The 16,849-nt window shown below is 40.8% G+C and overlaps 3 protein-coding genes and 1 long non-coding RNA gene across 8 annotated transcripts in view; 2 read left to right on the top strand and 2 right to left on the bottom strand.

Annotated features, from left to right (window-relative positions):
- The window catches only part of LOC113201817 (syntenin-1), a gene marked incomplete in the record, with an annotated part of 8,409 nt that extends 6,310 nt beyond the window's left edge, over window positions 1-2,099 (bottom strand). The window contains 1 exon segment of the mRNA XM_052272638.1: window positions 1,865-2,099. Coding sequence (XP_052128598.1) covers window positions 1,865-2,099 — 235 coding nt within the window.
- On the top strand, window positions 31-1,596 carry LOC127750586 (uncharacterized). Of its 3 annotated transcripts, XR_008011759.1 has the most exons (4): window positions 31-159; window positions 236-520; window positions 633-883; window positions 992-1,596. It is a non-coding gene; the product is annotated as an uncharacterized LOC127750586 (long non-coding RNA). The 3 variants fall into 3 exon arrangements; XR_008011760.1 differs by having other exon boundaries at window positions 35-520; window positions 639-883; XR_008011758.1 differs by having other exon boundaries at window positions 37-520.
- Window positions 1,990-6,465, top strand: LOC113201796 (protein-L-isoaspartate O-methyltransferase domain-containing protein 2). Of its 2 annotated transcripts, XM_026415715.2 has the most exons (7): window positions 1,990-2,133; window positions 2,560-2,808; window positions 3,736-4,095; window positions 4,176-4,310; window positions 4,432-4,535; window positions 4,610-4,754; window positions 4,863-6,465. In XM_026415715.2, exons 3-7 carry the CDS (start codon window positions 3,789-3,791, stop codon window positions 5,987-5,989), a joined length of 1,818 nt encoding a protein of 605 aa, XP_026271500.1. In that variant the 5' UTR covers window positions 1,990-2,133; window positions 2,560-2,808; window positions 3,736-3,788; the 3' UTR covers window positions 5,990-6,465. The 2 variants fall into 2 exon arrangements, with proteins under 2 accessions (XP_026271500.1, XP_052128593.1); XM_052272633.1 differs by lacking the exons at window positions 1,990-2,133; window positions 2,560-2,808 and adding an exon at window positions 2,826-2,978.
- A 1,697-nt stretch (window positions 6,466-8,162) lies between these two features.
- LOC113201797 (BUB3-interacting and GLEBS motif-containing protein ZNF207) lies at window positions 8,163-15,123 on the bottom strand. Of its 2 annotated transcripts, none has more exons than XM_026415717.2 (10): window positions 14,899-15,123; window positions 14,301-14,427; window positions 14,081-14,222; window positions 13,765-14,002; window positions 13,542-13,662; window positions 13,358-13,470; window positions 13,162-13,276; window positions 12,185-12,289; window positions 11,589-11,826; window positions 8,163-10,320 (listed from the first exon to the last, which is right to left on the bottom strand). In XM_026415717.2, exons 1-10 carry the CDS (start codon window positions 14,937-14,939, stop codon window positions 10,109-10,111), a joined length of 1,452 nt encoding a protein of 483 aa, XP_026271502.1. In that variant the 5' UTR covers window positions 14,940-15,123; the 3' UTR covers window positions 8,163-10,108. The 2 variants fall into 2 exon arrangements, with proteins under 2 accessions (XP_026271502.1, XP_026271503.1); XM_026415718.2 differs by having other exon boundaries at window positions 13,542-13,650; window positions 14,899-15,122.
- Between the last annotated feature and the right edge of the window lie 1,726 nt (window positions 15,124-16,849).

Genomic DNA, 16,849 nt, shown 5'->3' with positions numbered 1-16,849 from the left:
CAGGCCCAGGCAACTGGGTATACTGGTTCCGGTCGGCTAAAGCTCGCGTACCCGATTGCCGCCAACATTGCACATCAAAACTTTGAACCGAAATACACATCTGTTAGACTACTTACGGTCTTTTGAAAGGAAGAATTTTAATTTTAAACCACTTAAAATGTAACACTTGTTGGTAAAATAAATCCTAAGGTTTTAATAAGGAGTATGACATTTAATAGAAAAACACAAATTTCAGTGCTAGCAGGAGGGGAAAGACAACACTGCGCATCCAATGGAGACCATATGTTTTGAAAAGTGTTCTGCTATCGGCTTTGCATGAACCTGATTTCCTTCGATTTTCTGAAATTATTTGACTTGTCACACTGCCGAAAGACCACCCATGAGCTCTAGAGAGTTGACATTATGTATCTTATCAGAAGAATGGATTGTCCATTATCAAATTCTTACGAAAATTTCCTTGGCCCGATTCTTAACCTTCTCAGACAAATCACCCAGCACTCTCCTTCTCTTCTTCAGTTGTGTCAGTATTCCTGTTGTATGAAATCGTTTTTATCCCACTGGAAATTGTTTACATTCAACAGTAATGTTCCTGTTGTGTTTTTTATTTTTCAATTACTTATAACTTTTTATAGTTGTAGCCTTCTTTCAAAACTGTGTGGAATCACAGTCCGAAGTTTGTTTCCAAAAGATAGACATGCATATTTCTTGAGGGAACAATAAAGAAGTATTGTAGAGTGGCAAGGAATAGCATCATATAGAGAGTGCTGATGCAGTTGTGACATTAGCCAATGAACTTCTCTGAGCTGAGCAGCCTTTAATTAAGTCAGCAACTATCACAAGTGTCAACGAATCCTGCAAATTTCAACTTTCACACTCTGTCCAGGTTTGTATGTCTCCTCGCTGAATTTATTTGTCCTCATGCAATGAAGTAACAACAACCTAGGCGAAAATATAAGTCAGATAACGTTCTTTATTATGATTTTATTTCCAGGCAAACATGTTGTTAATGCAGTTCTAGATGAGGAGCAGAATAAGAAGAGGAATGCATGTTGTTTAGTTTGGTGTCAAATTTCGTTTACAGATCAGTTAAGTTTACATCATACATACATACAACTAGCTTCTTAAAATTTACAAGTATGGCTTTGTGCTACTAAACATGCCTCTGCGTCACAAGAACTTCTTTGGATAACATGTTACAGCACCTGAGAATTTTGTTTCACCAATCCCAATTTAATTTGTTTACTTGAAATTGATCTTATTTTTTTATGTTGTTTTAGCCCAGACACTTGCGGTCAGAATCTACTATAGCCCTCATGCACTCCTGCGGGCTACTTCTGCCTGCTCCAACCCCTCAACTCACCTAGAAGGCATATTCCTGAATGTATATAAGGATATGATTCCTGAATGTTTGATCTCTATTGTAACGACCAATTTCATATGACTCCTGTTTTGTCTGTTTACAGCACCCACTGGGCCCCCTACTTCGTTGATGAACATGGTGACAGTTCAGCATTTTATAAAGATGTTTGATGTTGAAAAATATGTAAATTATTATTTTTCTTGTGAATTAAATTTTCTTTCTGAGCAAACGTAAAAGATCGGCTAGCAATATTTTCCCCGATCGTCTCCGTTGTATGTTTCGTATTTATCATCCACATCTGATAACACATAACACATTCAAATACCAGCGGTCTATTGGCAAGCATAAAAGGTACCCGACGTATATTTCCCTCCGCATTTCCCTCCGGACATCGATTTAGGTTGGCAGCAATCGGGTACGCGTGTGACGTCACGCGATATAAGGATCTGAGATTTAACAGGCAGTTGCCTGGGCCTGTCCGCGGCGAGACGAATGACGGTACTAGGCCCGAGTACACGACTTCGGCCTCACGCTGAATACGTCGGATGCTTCTTTCCGAGACGCCCGTGGCGGCAATCACGCGTTTCGTCACGCACCGCAAGGGGATCTGCTGTCCAAACTCGGCCTCCCTTTTCATGAAGGCGAACACATTTGCCACGATTTCCCTCGACTGACTCTGAATCACTTTGCCTTGCAGCGTCGACCTGGTCGAGGGAATGGCATTCCCTGCATTGGACATGCTCGTTGTCGCTCGCTGCGACCGATATTCACAGGTGCGTTTGGTGGTTGGTTGCCGCTGAAGCACGCGGCCGAAACACCCGACTTAAACGCATTTCCCAGTCGAACGAAACGCTACCCGTGTTCGAGCGGCATAGCGCTGTTTTCCTCGTGCCACAGGAAAAGAGCATGGACGACGCGAACAGAACATTTAACTCCCACTTCGCGTGGAAAACTCAAAAAATGGCGCTTTGACTTATGGTGGTGGCCTGCGCCATGCCTTGTTGTTGAACTGATCTGGCTGTGGGAGATGGAGCGCCCCTTACGGGCAGCACCCGCACCACCCTAGTGCTGTGCTAGTTTCAAAGGTCTGGGATCGGGGTCAGATTGGGGTCGGCGAACGAATCTAGTGTCAGATCCTAGATGAAATCAAGGAATCAAGGCGCTAGCTGCTCGATGTTTGAACTGTTCTCTTCTTGCAGCTCTGTAGAGTATTTCCTGGTCGCCGTCCCATTGCGCGCTTGGATATCAGAGGGCGGCCCAGCAGACGCTTCCTCGGCTCGCGGTGGCATTGTTTTGTTTGCCAGCTGATCGCGAGTCGCGAGGGTCGCGAGCCTGGCTGCTGCGGGACCCGTCGTATTGGTGTCTTGGTGTCAATATTGATACTCTTGAGGAAGGATATTTTGCTGTATCGGTGTTTCAGGTGAACTCACTGAATCCTGTTTTCTGTGGTAGGTATTTGTTTGGAGTCTATATTGCGACCCTTCTTAAAGCTAGTAGCTAGTGTTACCTACTCGGTAGAGCTGCGGAAAACGACTGACACGGGTGACTTTTCTCCACCCCGCTGCTTACCTCCCTCCGGACTGTTTTGCTTGAGTGTCCTCTCAGTGGTGAACAGCAAGTATTTCGACACCAATTTTTAAAAATTTGTTATCATGTCGTTATTTTAGACTTGCCATTCAGCTCTCTCTTTCCCAAGCAAGTCCCGGCCGCTGTTGACGCGGACGGGCATCAGGGTAGATAGGCCTAGACGAATGCCTAAAGGCGTCGTGCATTGGACCCGAAATGGTCCGTATAGCTGCTCCTTGTGTCGATTATTCATCCACCAGACAAATAATTAATGTGTTTTATAATTTTATTTTAAATTATTAGTGGACATAAAAGAAGTTACAAAATCCATGCTGGTGACAATGTAATATACAACTGCCGTGACTAATTATGCAGATTATTTAACCCTGGTAATTACCTCTAATTACCCTGACCGTCCATTGGACTTCCCTTTCCTGACTGGTTTCCTCATTGTCTTATTCAAATACAGAACACAGACAACTACTGACTCATTTCCAATCAAACTACAAATATCATTCATAAAACCTTAGCTGATTCCCAGATGCAGTGAAGCTCATTCTGTGAGTTAATTACATTCAGGCACACGCTCTGCTTTGCAGAGAACCTTCACCCCCTTTAACTGTTTGGCAGGCCAATCTTATTCTGAGTCATTCTCTTTTTGAGGTCATGAGGCCTTCATTGTTCACAGCCTGAATTAATTATCCCTAGGGCAAAGAATGATTACTCTGATTACAGAAAATTTTAATGCGTTTATTTTTAACCTGTGAAATTTGTCAATTTTATTGACTTAGCTGAATTCTTTGTTACAGCTTTTTATGATTGAGATGCTAATATAACTACAGGGCTTAAGCTCAGCAAAAACATGGGTGGATCTGTGAGCACTGGTGTTGATAATGATGATCTGGTGGACAATTTATATGTTGCAAACTACATTAAAACACCTATTGTGGAGCGAGTATTTCGGGCTGTGGACCGTGCCATGTACTTTACACCATTAGGCCGTGACAGCGCTTATAAAGACTTGGCATGGAAGAGTGGGAACATCCATTTGTCAGCACCTTGCATATACTCTGAGGTCATGGAAAATCTTAATCTTGGACCAGGAATGAGCTTCTTGAACCTTGGTTCAGGCACAGGCTATCTTAGTACAATGGCAGGGCTCATTTTAGGTAAGCTAATGAATCTAGTTGTAATCTTCATCAAGTATTTTAAATTATTAATAAGCTTTGGAAAACAATCCCTTCATCAGGATCCTTTGGCATAAACCATGGAGTTGAGATTCACCGTGATGTGATAAATTATGCTCTAGAGAAATTAGAGGAATTCAAAAAAACATCAGCTGCAATGGATGAATTTGACTTTTGCGAGCCCAAGTTTGTTGAAGGTAACTCAATACAATTTGTTCATCTATCTTTTTAATGTTTTATCTTTGAGGTAGTGAGAACAGAAACCAATTATTATCTATTTGTAAATCAAACATATTTATTGTTACAATTTTTTTTCAGGCAATTGTTTGCAGTTGGACTCTTGTTCTATGAAGTATGACCGAGTGTACTGCGGTGCTGCTTGTCCTTTGTCTTCTGAGTCGTACATGAATAATTTACTGAAGGTAAGACATCAGACAATTATAATTTTCTAAAATTATGCCATAGCAGCTATTTATCTTCAAATTCTGTGCACCAGGTTGGAGGTATACTTGTTGTACCTCTAAATGATCGTTTGCTTAAAATAACTCGAGTGTCAGAAACGGTTTGGGAGAAAAGGTCAATATTGCCTGTTGCTTTTGCCAATTTAATTGGGGTATCAGCGTCACACACTGTTATTTTACGTAAGTAGCAAATTTTTAGTACCAGTTTACTTTTCTTGTTCTTCATGTATTGTTTTATTTCTCTATCAAAACTTTGAATATTCATCCACTTGTTTTTTCCCGTTATAGCTAAAGTTGAACCCATTCCCTTGATGGATGCATGTCGTACAGCCATAAGAAGTATTTTACAATCTGCCGTTGATCATGAGCATCCTGAGCTTAAATTCCGCTCAAAAAACAAAACAAAGAGGAATCGAACTCTTCAACGTTTATTTATTCCTATGTTGGGAGAGTCAGAAAATATAGTTATAACTGGCTTAAACCACCGGGACGATAGTATGTCGAGGGCTGAAGGTGATAATCCAGACCTAGCCGGTTCAGACAGGCCATTAAGGGATAATGTAAACATATCACCTACCCCTAGCAGAGATATTTCTCGATATCGTATACGTGTTCGTCGAGAACCTAGATCCTCCTCCGACAGTGATGATTCTAGCACTAGTAGTAGTCTAGCGAGTATTTGTCAAGTGCAACGGGCAATTTATCAAGCTATGGCAGCTGATAATAGCCGTGGTATATCTGTACATCCTCTAGATGCAATATTCCCTGCTTTGGCATCTGTGTCCCAATTAGATGCTTCTGATAATATTGAAAATTCAGATTTAAGTGCAGATTCAATGGATGTGGATCAAATTGAGGCTCAGCCAGAAACTGAAACTGCCTCTCCCCAAAACAAGGAGGGTGAAGGGAGACCAAAAAGGATGCCTAATAAACGCAAGGAGGCTGAATTAGAGGAAAATGATGATCCGTCTCATTGTGTGAGATCTTCTCAAGCAAGCAGTAGCAGTTCAAGTGCTAGTGAATTAAAAGAAAGTAATTCTAGTATAAAAAAGGGAGCCAAAAGAGAGAAAGTGGATAGTGGCATAGTTGATGATATTCTTGACAAAAATTGGGATATATCTCCAGATTCATCCTTGAACAGCTCAGGGGATATGAATAATTCTGATATATCTCCCTCTGACTTAGGGTCTGACATGGATTTTGAATCTGACTCTGATTCGGAAGAAGAGGGTAATAAAATTGATAAGCCTGACAGGAAAGTTTTTCATGGAAAGGGCAAGAAAAGGGTAAAACCAGCACAAGACCACAAGCAAGTGAACACAAAGGAATATGTTAAACTAATGCGTGCTAAAATTCAGCAATTACCACTGCCACAAAGCGTAAAGTTATTTATTAATTATTACCGAGATCTGTGATATGCTTAGAAAACGATATTTTCACATTTTACCTGAATCACCTGCTGTAATATAGATGTTCAGTTATAAAATGTATTGTGTATTTTGTTGTCCAGTAGAATCATTTATTTCTTAACTATCAAGTTTTAATGTATAAGTTTTCTTTTTGTACTACTGTAAATGTCATTTGTGATTGGTGGAACTGTGTACTTAAATCTAGAATAAGAGATTGTGGCTATTTCAATCTTGAGGATAACAAGTAGCTTATCAAATATAAAATTATCAGTATTTGAAATAATGTAGAGTAACTTAGCTAATATATGTATTCTTTCAATACTTTGTGCTTGAGTGTTGGGCAAAGTACATTTTGCACCGCTTTGAATTTTAAATGCCACATGTTGCTTTCATGAAGGTACAAAATTAAATACCCTCTTACCCTCCTAATGTATGATTTGTTTGTCCAATAAATTTTCTATACCGACAAATTCTCTTGAAAACCAGTGTTCTTTGATAGTGAAAAATTAGGCAACAGATTAATAATATAGCTTTCTTTTTTTCAATGAGTTTATTTTGGATGAAAACTGAACAATCCACACTATACATTACAAACGAAAGCAAGAGCTACAAAAGTGACATGACAATTCACAGACCATGACTTAATTTCAATGCAAGGGAGTTGAGGCAAGTTCTTACAGATATTCTATGTTCCTGTTGAGCAGTGATAGTCCAATAAAAAGACAAACATAAAGATTGTCAATTTATGGGAATATTCCACCAGACAGCCGGCATAGATGACAGCCAGTCCAACAGCAGAAAACAGCTGTGATCTCTAAGTGAGGCTCAATCACCTGATGCACAGGGGACCAGTAAGCATTGATCCAACAGCGTAAGGCTGTGATTGGTCTCAAGATAATCACCTGTCTTCCAATAGACAGGGGACTGACTTGTCTTTCATTGAATCCATCACAATCACAATTAAGGGTAAGAACAGAAATTGGACAATCGCCTGTTGAGAACAGGGAACCAATTGGTCCAACAGCATTGGTAAAACCATTGCTGTGATTGTTGCTACTACCTTTTTCGCTGGGTCCACAGCAGAGCTTTAATTTGCTAACCATCATCCCAAGCATGGTAGTAAATCACCAAAAATTAAATCGGCAAAACCGCCAAACTTATACCAATCGAAACGTATTGAAAATTTTACATCTGCAACTTGACTTACTAAATCTGTGCATGCATTAATTTGAACAGTAATATTTTTACGCTTTAGAATTTGGACTGCACAATTTTGTTTAATAAAAACCTATACAGAAAAGAAATGTACTCACAGAACACACAAAATGGTTGATGTAATCTTGCTGTAAAGAGAACTAAAAGCATGTGCTGTGAAGAACCCACACTCAAGTCATAGTTGTTGAATCCGAAACAATTGTTTTCCTTTGTATGACAAATAACACAGTTAATGTGAGCACTTCACAGCTCCAAATGTGCTTCATGACTGAGATGCAATGCCCACATAAAACAGTTAATACAGAATGGAAATTCCAGAAAGGAAGCAAACTCGTTAAGTTAGATTAATGTAGTAATTTTGTGTATTGATTTATTGTGAGAAGACTCACACAATAATTGCACATTCCAGAGGGAATTCCTTGAATGTTGGCAACACATCACAGTCCCTAAAATTGCAATAAATAAATACAAAGTACTTATTTCTGAATCCAAGGTACATACAATTACCCTGTCAGATGTGAGCTAGCATCACAGTGCCAAATATCTAGCAAAAAATGGAAACAGCTTACCTGCGTTTACAACCAGAGAAACCTAGCGCTTCATCTTAAAAATTAACAGGGAGACACTATCAGCAAAACATAAAAAGTAAGTTTATCACTTTCCCTTGAAAATGACAGATGCTGAACACATTTTGCAGAGTAATGTCTTTTAAGATACATACTTTTCCTGATAGCCAGCAGAAATAATCCAGATTCTGACATTTTGAATCCTACGCAAATTTGAAAGTACTTGCTCATCACTCAATAAATGAAACACAGGAAGAGCCCATAAGCTAAAGTCACTTACAAATTCAGTTTTGGAGAGGCCTTCAATGTTGACATCAGAGGAGAACTGAGATAAAGAAAATTTTCCCTCCACCACAAATTAAAGGCGCCACTTCATGCAAACTAAATTGGAACACATATCAGATCAAATAGGTACCTATTTATTGATACAGAAAATGTAACTACAAAAGAGGTATTTCACAGTAAACCTCTTGCAATTAGAATGAAAATAAAAGCCGATGGTAGAAAAGAGGGGTTGTGAATAATTTGCTTCACAAAGCCCTTCACACATGTGTTACACTTAACGCATAATGAATTGGGTTTTCACCATTTCAAAAAGACAAGTTTCACAATATCAACTGCTGATAGAAAGAGTACTTTTGATGCATATGGGATTAAAGACCATTGCAACAACAGAAAGTAGAAGTGTCTTTGCAGAACAGGATAAATTTCACTAAAGACAGCATTTAGATTTGGAAAAGCAAATTGGCTCTTACCTGTTGAAGAAAACCTTCACAGGAAGTAAATTGAGTGATCTGATCCGGCAAAAAGTGATTACCTTACCTTTTAAATTGCAGAAAGAACTTTAAATCTCTTGCACTTTAAATGACAGTTTTACTAGAAATAGCCACACGGTTAACAACCAAGCTGTCTTTGTCAAAGGGCTGTGCAAATGATAGACAGGCAGTAAAGTTCTCAATTAGACATAGATAATTATAAATTTTGATTTAAAAATGTGTGAATCCCTGTGAATATAAATAATGAAAAGGAAAACTGTAATCATTTACTCAGCCCTAGTATATTTCTACTGAACATTCATAGCAGAGAGAAATGAAGATCTGCACAGCACACAAGCAGAAAGAGCTGTGCATCCCCAGCTACTAAATGCCAACACCTGAATTTAGATGGTTCCCGAAATTGAAGAAACAAACTTACTGTACAGGAAATTTTGCAACCACACCTCCATTCCTCAGTGAAGTTTAGTGTATGTGTATGTGTGGGTGTGTCTGCTTATTTTGAGATAGAGTTCTAACCTTCTTTCTGATTGTATAGGAAAAAGATCATCCCTCTTCAACTATTGGTGCTTAGATAACTTAAGAAGCGTCTCCACTGACTTACAGGCATCTCTGTTAAACACAAAAAGAATATTTACTGCAAGGTCCACAGTAAAGATACAACACAAGCAACGCCTCTTCCAGGTAGAAGAAATATAAATGAAATTATCTAACATAACTAGCAGAATGCCAGGTACATCACTCAGTAGGGGAAGAAGCGGTGCAGGAGTGCTACAGCGCCAGAATGTTCGGCATGCACTCATTCTATGACACCATAATAAAATTTCAACCAACTGCAGGTTGAGCTCTTTAGAAAGGAAATCATGTCTTTATCACAAATTGAATATCAAACAGCTTTACACAAATGAGAAATAAATACTGATTTACTTAAAATAGAATAACAAAGAAATGTACATCCATTTATCCTCAGTAGTGAATTTTGCTAACCTGAGATGATTGAAGGTTTATCACAGAGCAAAGTCCAAACACCCTTTAAACAGCTGTGCGTATCTGAGGACCAGCAGGAAAGAACATTCTCTCAAACCTGACTTGGTGAGACGGCACGCAGCTGTAACTGGTGAACGCCAATCCGGACATGAAAGTAAAACTTTCCATTTGTAACGAAGAAAAGTCAAAGTTAAGAACTGTACTAATGCTAGTGCTCTTCATAAAGAACCTTAACGCAACCCGTAAGGGAATCTTCCATTTCATAGCAGATACTTAACTCATTCATTTGTACTTCCAAAGAAAAACTATTTTTTTTACGCAATTAACATGTCAATTAGGTAAGAGTTCTGCCAATATTCGCAGAGTTGATAAAGTCTATTCTTTTCAAAATCATTATAGTAAGTGTAGAAGTAAAGTTAAAAATTATTTATAACAAACAATGTTAAATTGACTGGATACAAATTGTATAGTATGTCAACCTATTTTCATTGACTGAAGGCAGGTAGTTGGTTATTCCCCCTTTTAGTTTAATTTCGCATTCAGGGGTTGAATCCAAGAAACAGGATTGCCCCTGGGATACCTGATCATCTGAAGCGTGGATGCATAAGCATGGGAGGGAAGGCCATTGGAGGACCACCACCATATGGATTCATATGAGGCATATGTGGTTGCATAGCCATGTGAGGTTGCATTGGTTGCTGCATATGTTGCTGCATTTGTTGCATCTGTTGCATATGCTGCATGTGCTGCATCTGCTGCATACTTGGACCCTGGGGTACAGCTGCTCCAATAAGTCCTGTAGAAAATCATAAGTGTTAATGAACCAGATAAATTGCAAAATCTTATCTATCTCTGAAACAACCTAAGTCAAATTAAGAATGGAATAAAAAGCTGTCAGGATCCACAGAGAACAGATGAGACTAGCTTGAGATGAGGAAAGCAAGCTGTGACATCAGATTCTGCAGAAAATTAAGTAGAAGACAAAACCTCCAAAGCTTTGCTCAAAAGAAGACAAGTGTGTCAGCTCTCACATGCAGAGATCGCAGCGGCATCAGATCAATAGTGTGAATGTATAACCAATGTCCGGATTAGAACTATGTATTTCAATGACACTAAAAAAGGCAACGGTACTAATTACGCATATAGACCTCACCATTTGCAGGAAAATTCCCAGGCCATATTTACCTAGCTGGTTAGTGCAGTGTTTCTTGTGTCTCCAAACCACAAACTTTAGAAATTTCTATCCAGGCTGATAGATACAAAGAACGAAAATCAACTTTTAACATGCAACAAGACTTTTTCTTGTGAAGCCCAGAACAATTAAAACAACTGCTTAGGTCTGGAATGTAAAACCAAACAAATTTGTGGAGGGTAGTGACACAAACTATGTTTCAGAAACGCAACAACTTTATCTACATAGAAAGAAATTCTAAAAGATTTTTAACACCAGTAATCAAAAACAAGGTAACCTGTGGTTAGACCAGGAAGTGTTATGTCTTAGATGTGTTGCATTAGACTTTGAAAGCACAGGTCATCACAGAAATGATGGCCAACTTTGCAAACTAAGCTATCATGCTTACAACGTGCCCCACAAAAGCTAAAACCAATCAATTTTAAAGAAATTGGGAAATCAAACCAATCATCATGACACCTCTGCATAGTACTGGAACAAACCAACCAATCCCTATAGTTAAAGAAAAACACGTGCCACACACCAGAGAATAGACAAAAATATGACATTACTACTGGGAATGCACCATACAAACAAATTTAGTGCTTTCGAACTTTGTAGTCTCACAACCTCTGTGTTGAGGGAATAAGTGCACCTAATGAACAATGATCAAGTGATTACCTTACTAAACATGTTTGAACTGGGATAAAAAGGCACAAAGCCTGGGATATGAGGGAGTGATGACGAGAAAGAATGAAACTGAAAATTCATGCTTCAAAACCTTTCATCTTCACATAACCATGAAAAAAATGGAACCATTATCCTCATAATAAGGAAAATAGCATCCATTGGTATTTTACTTACTGACAACAACAACATCAGACGTAGCTTACCTGGATGAATCCCCATGGGGGGACCCGGTCGCATCATGTTCATGTTACCTCCATGCAGCATTTGGGCATGAGGAATAGGATGTCCTAATGCCACAGCATGTCGCATCATTCCAGGTCCTACCATCATGCTGGCTGTGCTCACAGGCGCCATAGGCACAGGACCAGGAGCTGATACTGCCATTTGGGGCCGTGGCTGGAATCTAGCCATTGCTACCACAGCTGCATTCCGATGATCATTCTGTACACATAAAAAAGTAAGTTAGACACTATAGAACACAGCCCCTGCATGATGCAGAGTCAATTCAGAGGACCACATACACAAACTAAATTTACATGGAATTTGCCAATTCAGATGGGAAAAAAGGGATGTGCTTATAAAAATCAATCAGTAAGACAAATTACATGTTTGTGTATATGTTCTCTGTAAACTACTCATGCCAAAGCCACCCAAACAAATTGTCCGCACCACAACTAATTTTGATACACAAAGTTAAAATGTTGACGACCCATCAAAGGTGCATGCAGTGTGTTGAAATATACTGGTTGACTTACATGAGTAATTATGAGAACAAAAAGAGTAGAATTAATAGCCTTACCTCACTTGCTTGACTTTGTACAGGGGACTGAGCAGGTACTGTGGTTGAGGGTTCTGACTTAACTGGTGATTTGGAGTATTTAGGAAGTTTCGCTCGGAACTCCTCCTAAAAATAGCAAAGCCACAGGACAAAGTTATTACCAAGTGCCAAAACAAAAAATCAAGTTTGGACTAAGCCTAAAACTAACCCTACATCTAATTGGCAAATAGAGCACAGTAGAAACTGGATCATTAAATTTGCAGTAAAAGGAATAGAAATTGAAGGGTTTATAAGGATGCTCATGCAAGCGCACAGAAAATGATGAAACTGCTTGAACACCAAAATAACCACACAATTAGACCAGTTACAGCTACAAGTGTTTCATACACACTGCTGCATAAAAAAAGCTTTAATAGGTTTCCACGGGATGCCATGGCAGAGGCAGTGTTGAATCTCTTCTCAGCATCAAACACTTTGAACAGATCTTCGTCAAATTTGTACCTATACACCCTAATTCAAACAAACTGAACTTGTCACACAAACTGTCAATAAGTTCAGATTATTAAAATTAAAAAAAATACTAAAAAATATATGCTGGCCTTCAAGGGCCTGAATTTTAAGTGCCACAGCCTAGCTTTAAGTGTATCACAGGCAAATGTACATTTGCAAATAAGAAAGCTAAGCAAAAGATGCTTGCTTCCACTCCATTAGATTGTGTCTTCACAAACACCATCTACATATTTATTTAAGTATTAATAAAATGGGGTGAAATGTTTAAATTGAAAATGATAAAAAGCTGCAATGTGGCCATCCAACAAAAAACATTTACGGCCAACCTGAAGTTGCGGCTACATCCACATTGTCCAGGAGATGTACCGGGCAGATTGCCTAAAAGATCTCTACATATGTAACGCACCACATGGAGTTAGAGGGACTCAATCTGACATAACTTGCAAACACTTTCATTAGAATAGATCAAAACTGCTTTTCTTACTCACCAATGATATATCTTCTGGTGGGTGCATAATTTTACTTGTTGAAGTGGCTGTGTTAATTAGGGCAACTTTGGGAGCATCTTTAGCATCATTTGTGCTCTTATTCTCCTTAGAATCACTGAAAAATAATTTTAAAGAATTATGCTATTGCTATAACAAAACAAAAAAGTAGTATAGAGAGACAAGGAATGTTATTTACCCATAGGCTGGGAAAGTGGGTTTCACAGGTCCTATGGCTCCAGCATTGTTTTGTGCTGTTGTTACAATTGGTTTGAAGTCTGCTCCAACAGGTGTTGACGTGCCTGTTGTTGCCTGAACACAAAAACTATTAACTTATTTATAACACGGAATTAACTGATATTAGTCTTGAGAGCAAAACGTACGATATTTGCAGCACTAGGGAACAACGGCTTCCCTGGTGTTTGTGCATTTGGCTGACCAGGTTGTTGACCAGGTGTCATCCCGGGCATTTGGCCTACAGGACCCATCATTCTGGAAGAAAAACTGTGTTTCAGACGTGAGACTTTGACCTACCCTACAGAGTTATAATTAGATTGCCACATCAAAGATGATATAATGGGCATTCAAGAGGGAGACGAAAATTACCCTTGTGCCATAAACGGAGGGCCCATCATGGGCCCCATGTGTCCCATATGACCCATGTGCCCATACTGTCCTGGTGTAAATTGCCCTTGAAACTGCATGCCAGGAGGACCTTGACCTGGCATCATCTGTCCATGAGGTAACATTCCAGGAGCAGGCCCATTTCCAAGAAGCCCTTCAGATTTAGGTTTCTTTTGAGCAGGTTCGTCTTCGCCACTACTTGGAGACTGTGGTCTACCTGCTACGAATTGCAAGAAACCAAAATCAGTACAAAATCAAAGGGATTAATAAAATGTACGCTAAATTCTTCAAATTGTACCTTGTCCTTGCTTCCCCTGTTTCTGCTTTTCATGTTCCTTCACATCTTCTGGTGGTATACCCTCCATTCCATATATTTCAATTTCTATGTTACATCTATTAGGTAATGAATTAGGTACTTTATCAATTGCCTCTTTGTGAACCTGTAAAATAACATTCAGTTATCAAGATGCTTGATGCTTACACAGCAAAGGTTAAGATTAACAAATATAAGACTGTACCTGAAGGCAATGGATTGAGAGGCCAGGACCTGTATATAATCTCTTGTGGCAAATATGACATTTAAAATGTTTGGCTTTTTGGTGCTGAATGAGAATTTTTTCATCATCAAATTCTCTGTTGCAGTACCTTCAATGAATGTTAAGGAACTTAACAGGAGAAATGGAAATAAACAGAAGTCTGAGAGCTGATTTCTTAAAAATATGAGTAAAGAGCGAGAGAGGTTATATGAATTCTGAAAATCCAACGTCCCAGTTAAACAATAAAATTTAATAAGAATCAATATAAGGGCAAGAATCTAGAGGAGCCACATCATAAAATACAGAGCTCTTTCAAGTCAATATTTCAACATTGAAATGGGCGTCCACAGAGGGACCTAGGACCTTCCTTTTAGGCTACTTGGATCAATACTTACGAAGTGACATTTTATATTATTTAGATGCCAAAACCAACTATTTAAAAACTACATTATTCTCAAATTTTTCAACAGCCAATAAAGTACGACAAATGTTTGACCGTATCATAACATAAATTATAGTACGGTTGAAAAAAAGACAAGCGGAATTCAGAAAGTCAGCCATCTCCAAAACGAAAGGATACCAGCACCAGGGTTTCGATTGCTTCTTCTTCTTGCGGCCCATTGTGAGCTATACAATATTGAAAACACAAACGTTTAAAAGACACCGCAATGCCGGGCCCGCGTCGCCAAACTGTGCGAGAAAAATAATAACAGCCAGCAACTCCCCAAGACAAACAGCTAGCTGGCAAAATTTTACTGTACTGCGAGTCCTTTCTCGACTTCCGGCCTGACCACAAATGATGGGTACGTTCCTGCTACGCACGGTCGAAGCGGCCGCGTATTGCTGCAACGAATGTCCGGAAGATGGCGCTCCCAGCGCTCCAAAGTCAGGTGGCGGGAAATTATGAACCACTGTGATCGGAACTATTACAACTACTCCAACTTCTTCTTCTCGTTCTCGAGCGCATGTATCCTAAGAAAACAAAAAATAATAAAACACGACGCGAGCGTAGAAAAGGTTCGTTGGCGATCCATTTCCTTGAAAGAACACGAGTTGCGACACATTAATCAGACGGTCAGACACGTCATTCTTGTCATTCGCGCTATTCTCGCGATGGGGTAGCAGAGAGGGGGGGGGGTATTAAGTAGGCGACAAGCAGAGCGGGGTTAGGGGGGCGGGCGGGTGGCTGGCTGGCACCTGTCAACAGACGGGCTTAATAGCTTTAACGCAAGTCATCGCATAGCTAACTAACTGGCTGATGGTAATTGGGTCTGAGCAATCTGAGGAGGGTACGGAGGGCGATCTCCCTCCCCCGTCTCTCGCTGAGGCGTGCGTGTGCGTATGGGGGTTGCTGCAGTCGCACACGTTATAGCGTGTCACGCGTGAGTTGTGAGAGCGAGGGCGACGGCGCGTAACTCGAGACGCACGCCACGCACAGCTGTCCGTCAATATATTGTAGTGTGCCGTGATATCGATGGCGTTCTTCCGGAACGTATTCGGAGGGGGCGTCCACAAACGTGATGCACGCGGCGCTAGGCGGAGCGCAGAGTTTGACCCCGAAGGCGGCCCGCCGAGGCCTGCTCTCCAAGGACACGAGGGGGCGCGAGGGAGGAACGCGCAGGGGCGGGGGGAGGGGGGGTGCAACGCGCCGGGCTTTAGCCAGCTGAGCTAATCTCTCCGAGCAGTTAACGACTTCCAGCAGGTGAGATGCACTCTGACCTCCGACCTTTACTGAGGCTCCCCACCGCAGCTGCCCTGCTCGCAAGCAGCGCTCGGCCAGTTATGTTAAAACACACATTTCTGGGTTGTGCCGAGGGGAGGGGTGTCACCGTGAATGTTTGACGGGGCTGGCGGCGCAGGCGATACTCATAACAGCGCCTGCTGCGCGCTGGGTAGGCCGACCCGCCCAGCAGCTGTGTGAAGCGGCCCGGCTAGAACAAAAAACCATCAAAAAAGGTGCGAGAGGGCAAGATCTTTTTTTGAACTCTCTCGGCTCTGTTGTAGGCATACCCCACTCAAAATGTCATTACCGACCGTGACCCTGTAAGGTGACGCATATGTTGTTAAAATTAGAACTTTTTTTCTAGGGTGAGAACTTGTTTGGTCCACGCACTGGATGGTCTTGGATCAATACGAAAATTCTTTTTTCAATAGCACAACTGTCATCAAGACGAGAGCGTCTTTCGTGTCTTGAGAGATGATTTTTCTGGGTGAGTTGCCCTCTTCTTGGTTGCGGCACAAAGTTCTCCGTTGGTGAACCGGCGAACGTCCTCAACGCCAAAGTGGTGTGAGAGTACTAGTTCCTGTCCTCGAGAGCTCCCCACAGCCGAGCGGTGTGAGAGTACGAGTTCCTATCCCCGAGTGCTCCCCACAGCCGAGCGGCGTGAGAGTACTAGTTCCCGTCCTCGAGTGCTCCCCCTGCCTCAGGACGCACGGCAGGGCCTCCCGCCGTCATTACCAGTCGAGGGCGGCAGGCATCATATTTAGGGGGAGGGTGCATCGGCCCAAGGGGGTTGGGTCAGGGAGCGGGT

Source organism: Frankliniella occidentalis, unplaced genomic scaffold (assembly GCF_000697945.3).
Source record: "Frankliniella occidentalis isolate FOCC.00 unplaced genomic scaffold, Focc_3.1 Scaffold216, whole genome shotgun sequence".
Classification (NCBI taxonomy): Eukaryota; Metazoa; Arthropoda; class Insecta; order Thysanoptera; family Thripidae; genus Frankliniella; species Frankliniella occidentalis.
This window is presented reverse-complemented; position numbering and strand designations above follow the sequence as displayed.

Coding starts and splice junctions, on each gene's coding strand:
- LOC113201796 (XM_026415715.2), top strand. CDS start 3,789: ATGGGTGGATCTGTGAGCACTGGTGTTGATAATGATGATCTGGTGGAC. Junction 4,096..4,175: donor AATGGCAGGGCTCATTTTAG/GTAAGCTAATGA, acceptor TCCCTTCATCAG/GATCCTTTGGCATAAACCAT. Junction 4,755..4,862: donor GTCACACACTGTTATTTTAC/GTAAGTAGCAAA, acceptor TTCCCGTTATAG/CTAAAGTTGAACCCATTCCC.
- LOC113201797 (XM_026415717.2), bottom strand. CDS start 14,939: ATGGGCCGCAAGAAGAAGAAGCAATCGAAACCCTGGTGCTG. Junction 14,428..14,898: donor CAATCGAAACCCTGGTGCTG/GTATCCTTTCGT, acceptor CATTCATTGAAG/GTACTGCAACAGAGAATTTG. Junction 13,471..13,541: donor TCCCTAGTGCTGCAAATATC/GTACGTTTTGCT, acceptor TTTTGTGTTCAG/GCAACAACAGGCACGTCAAC.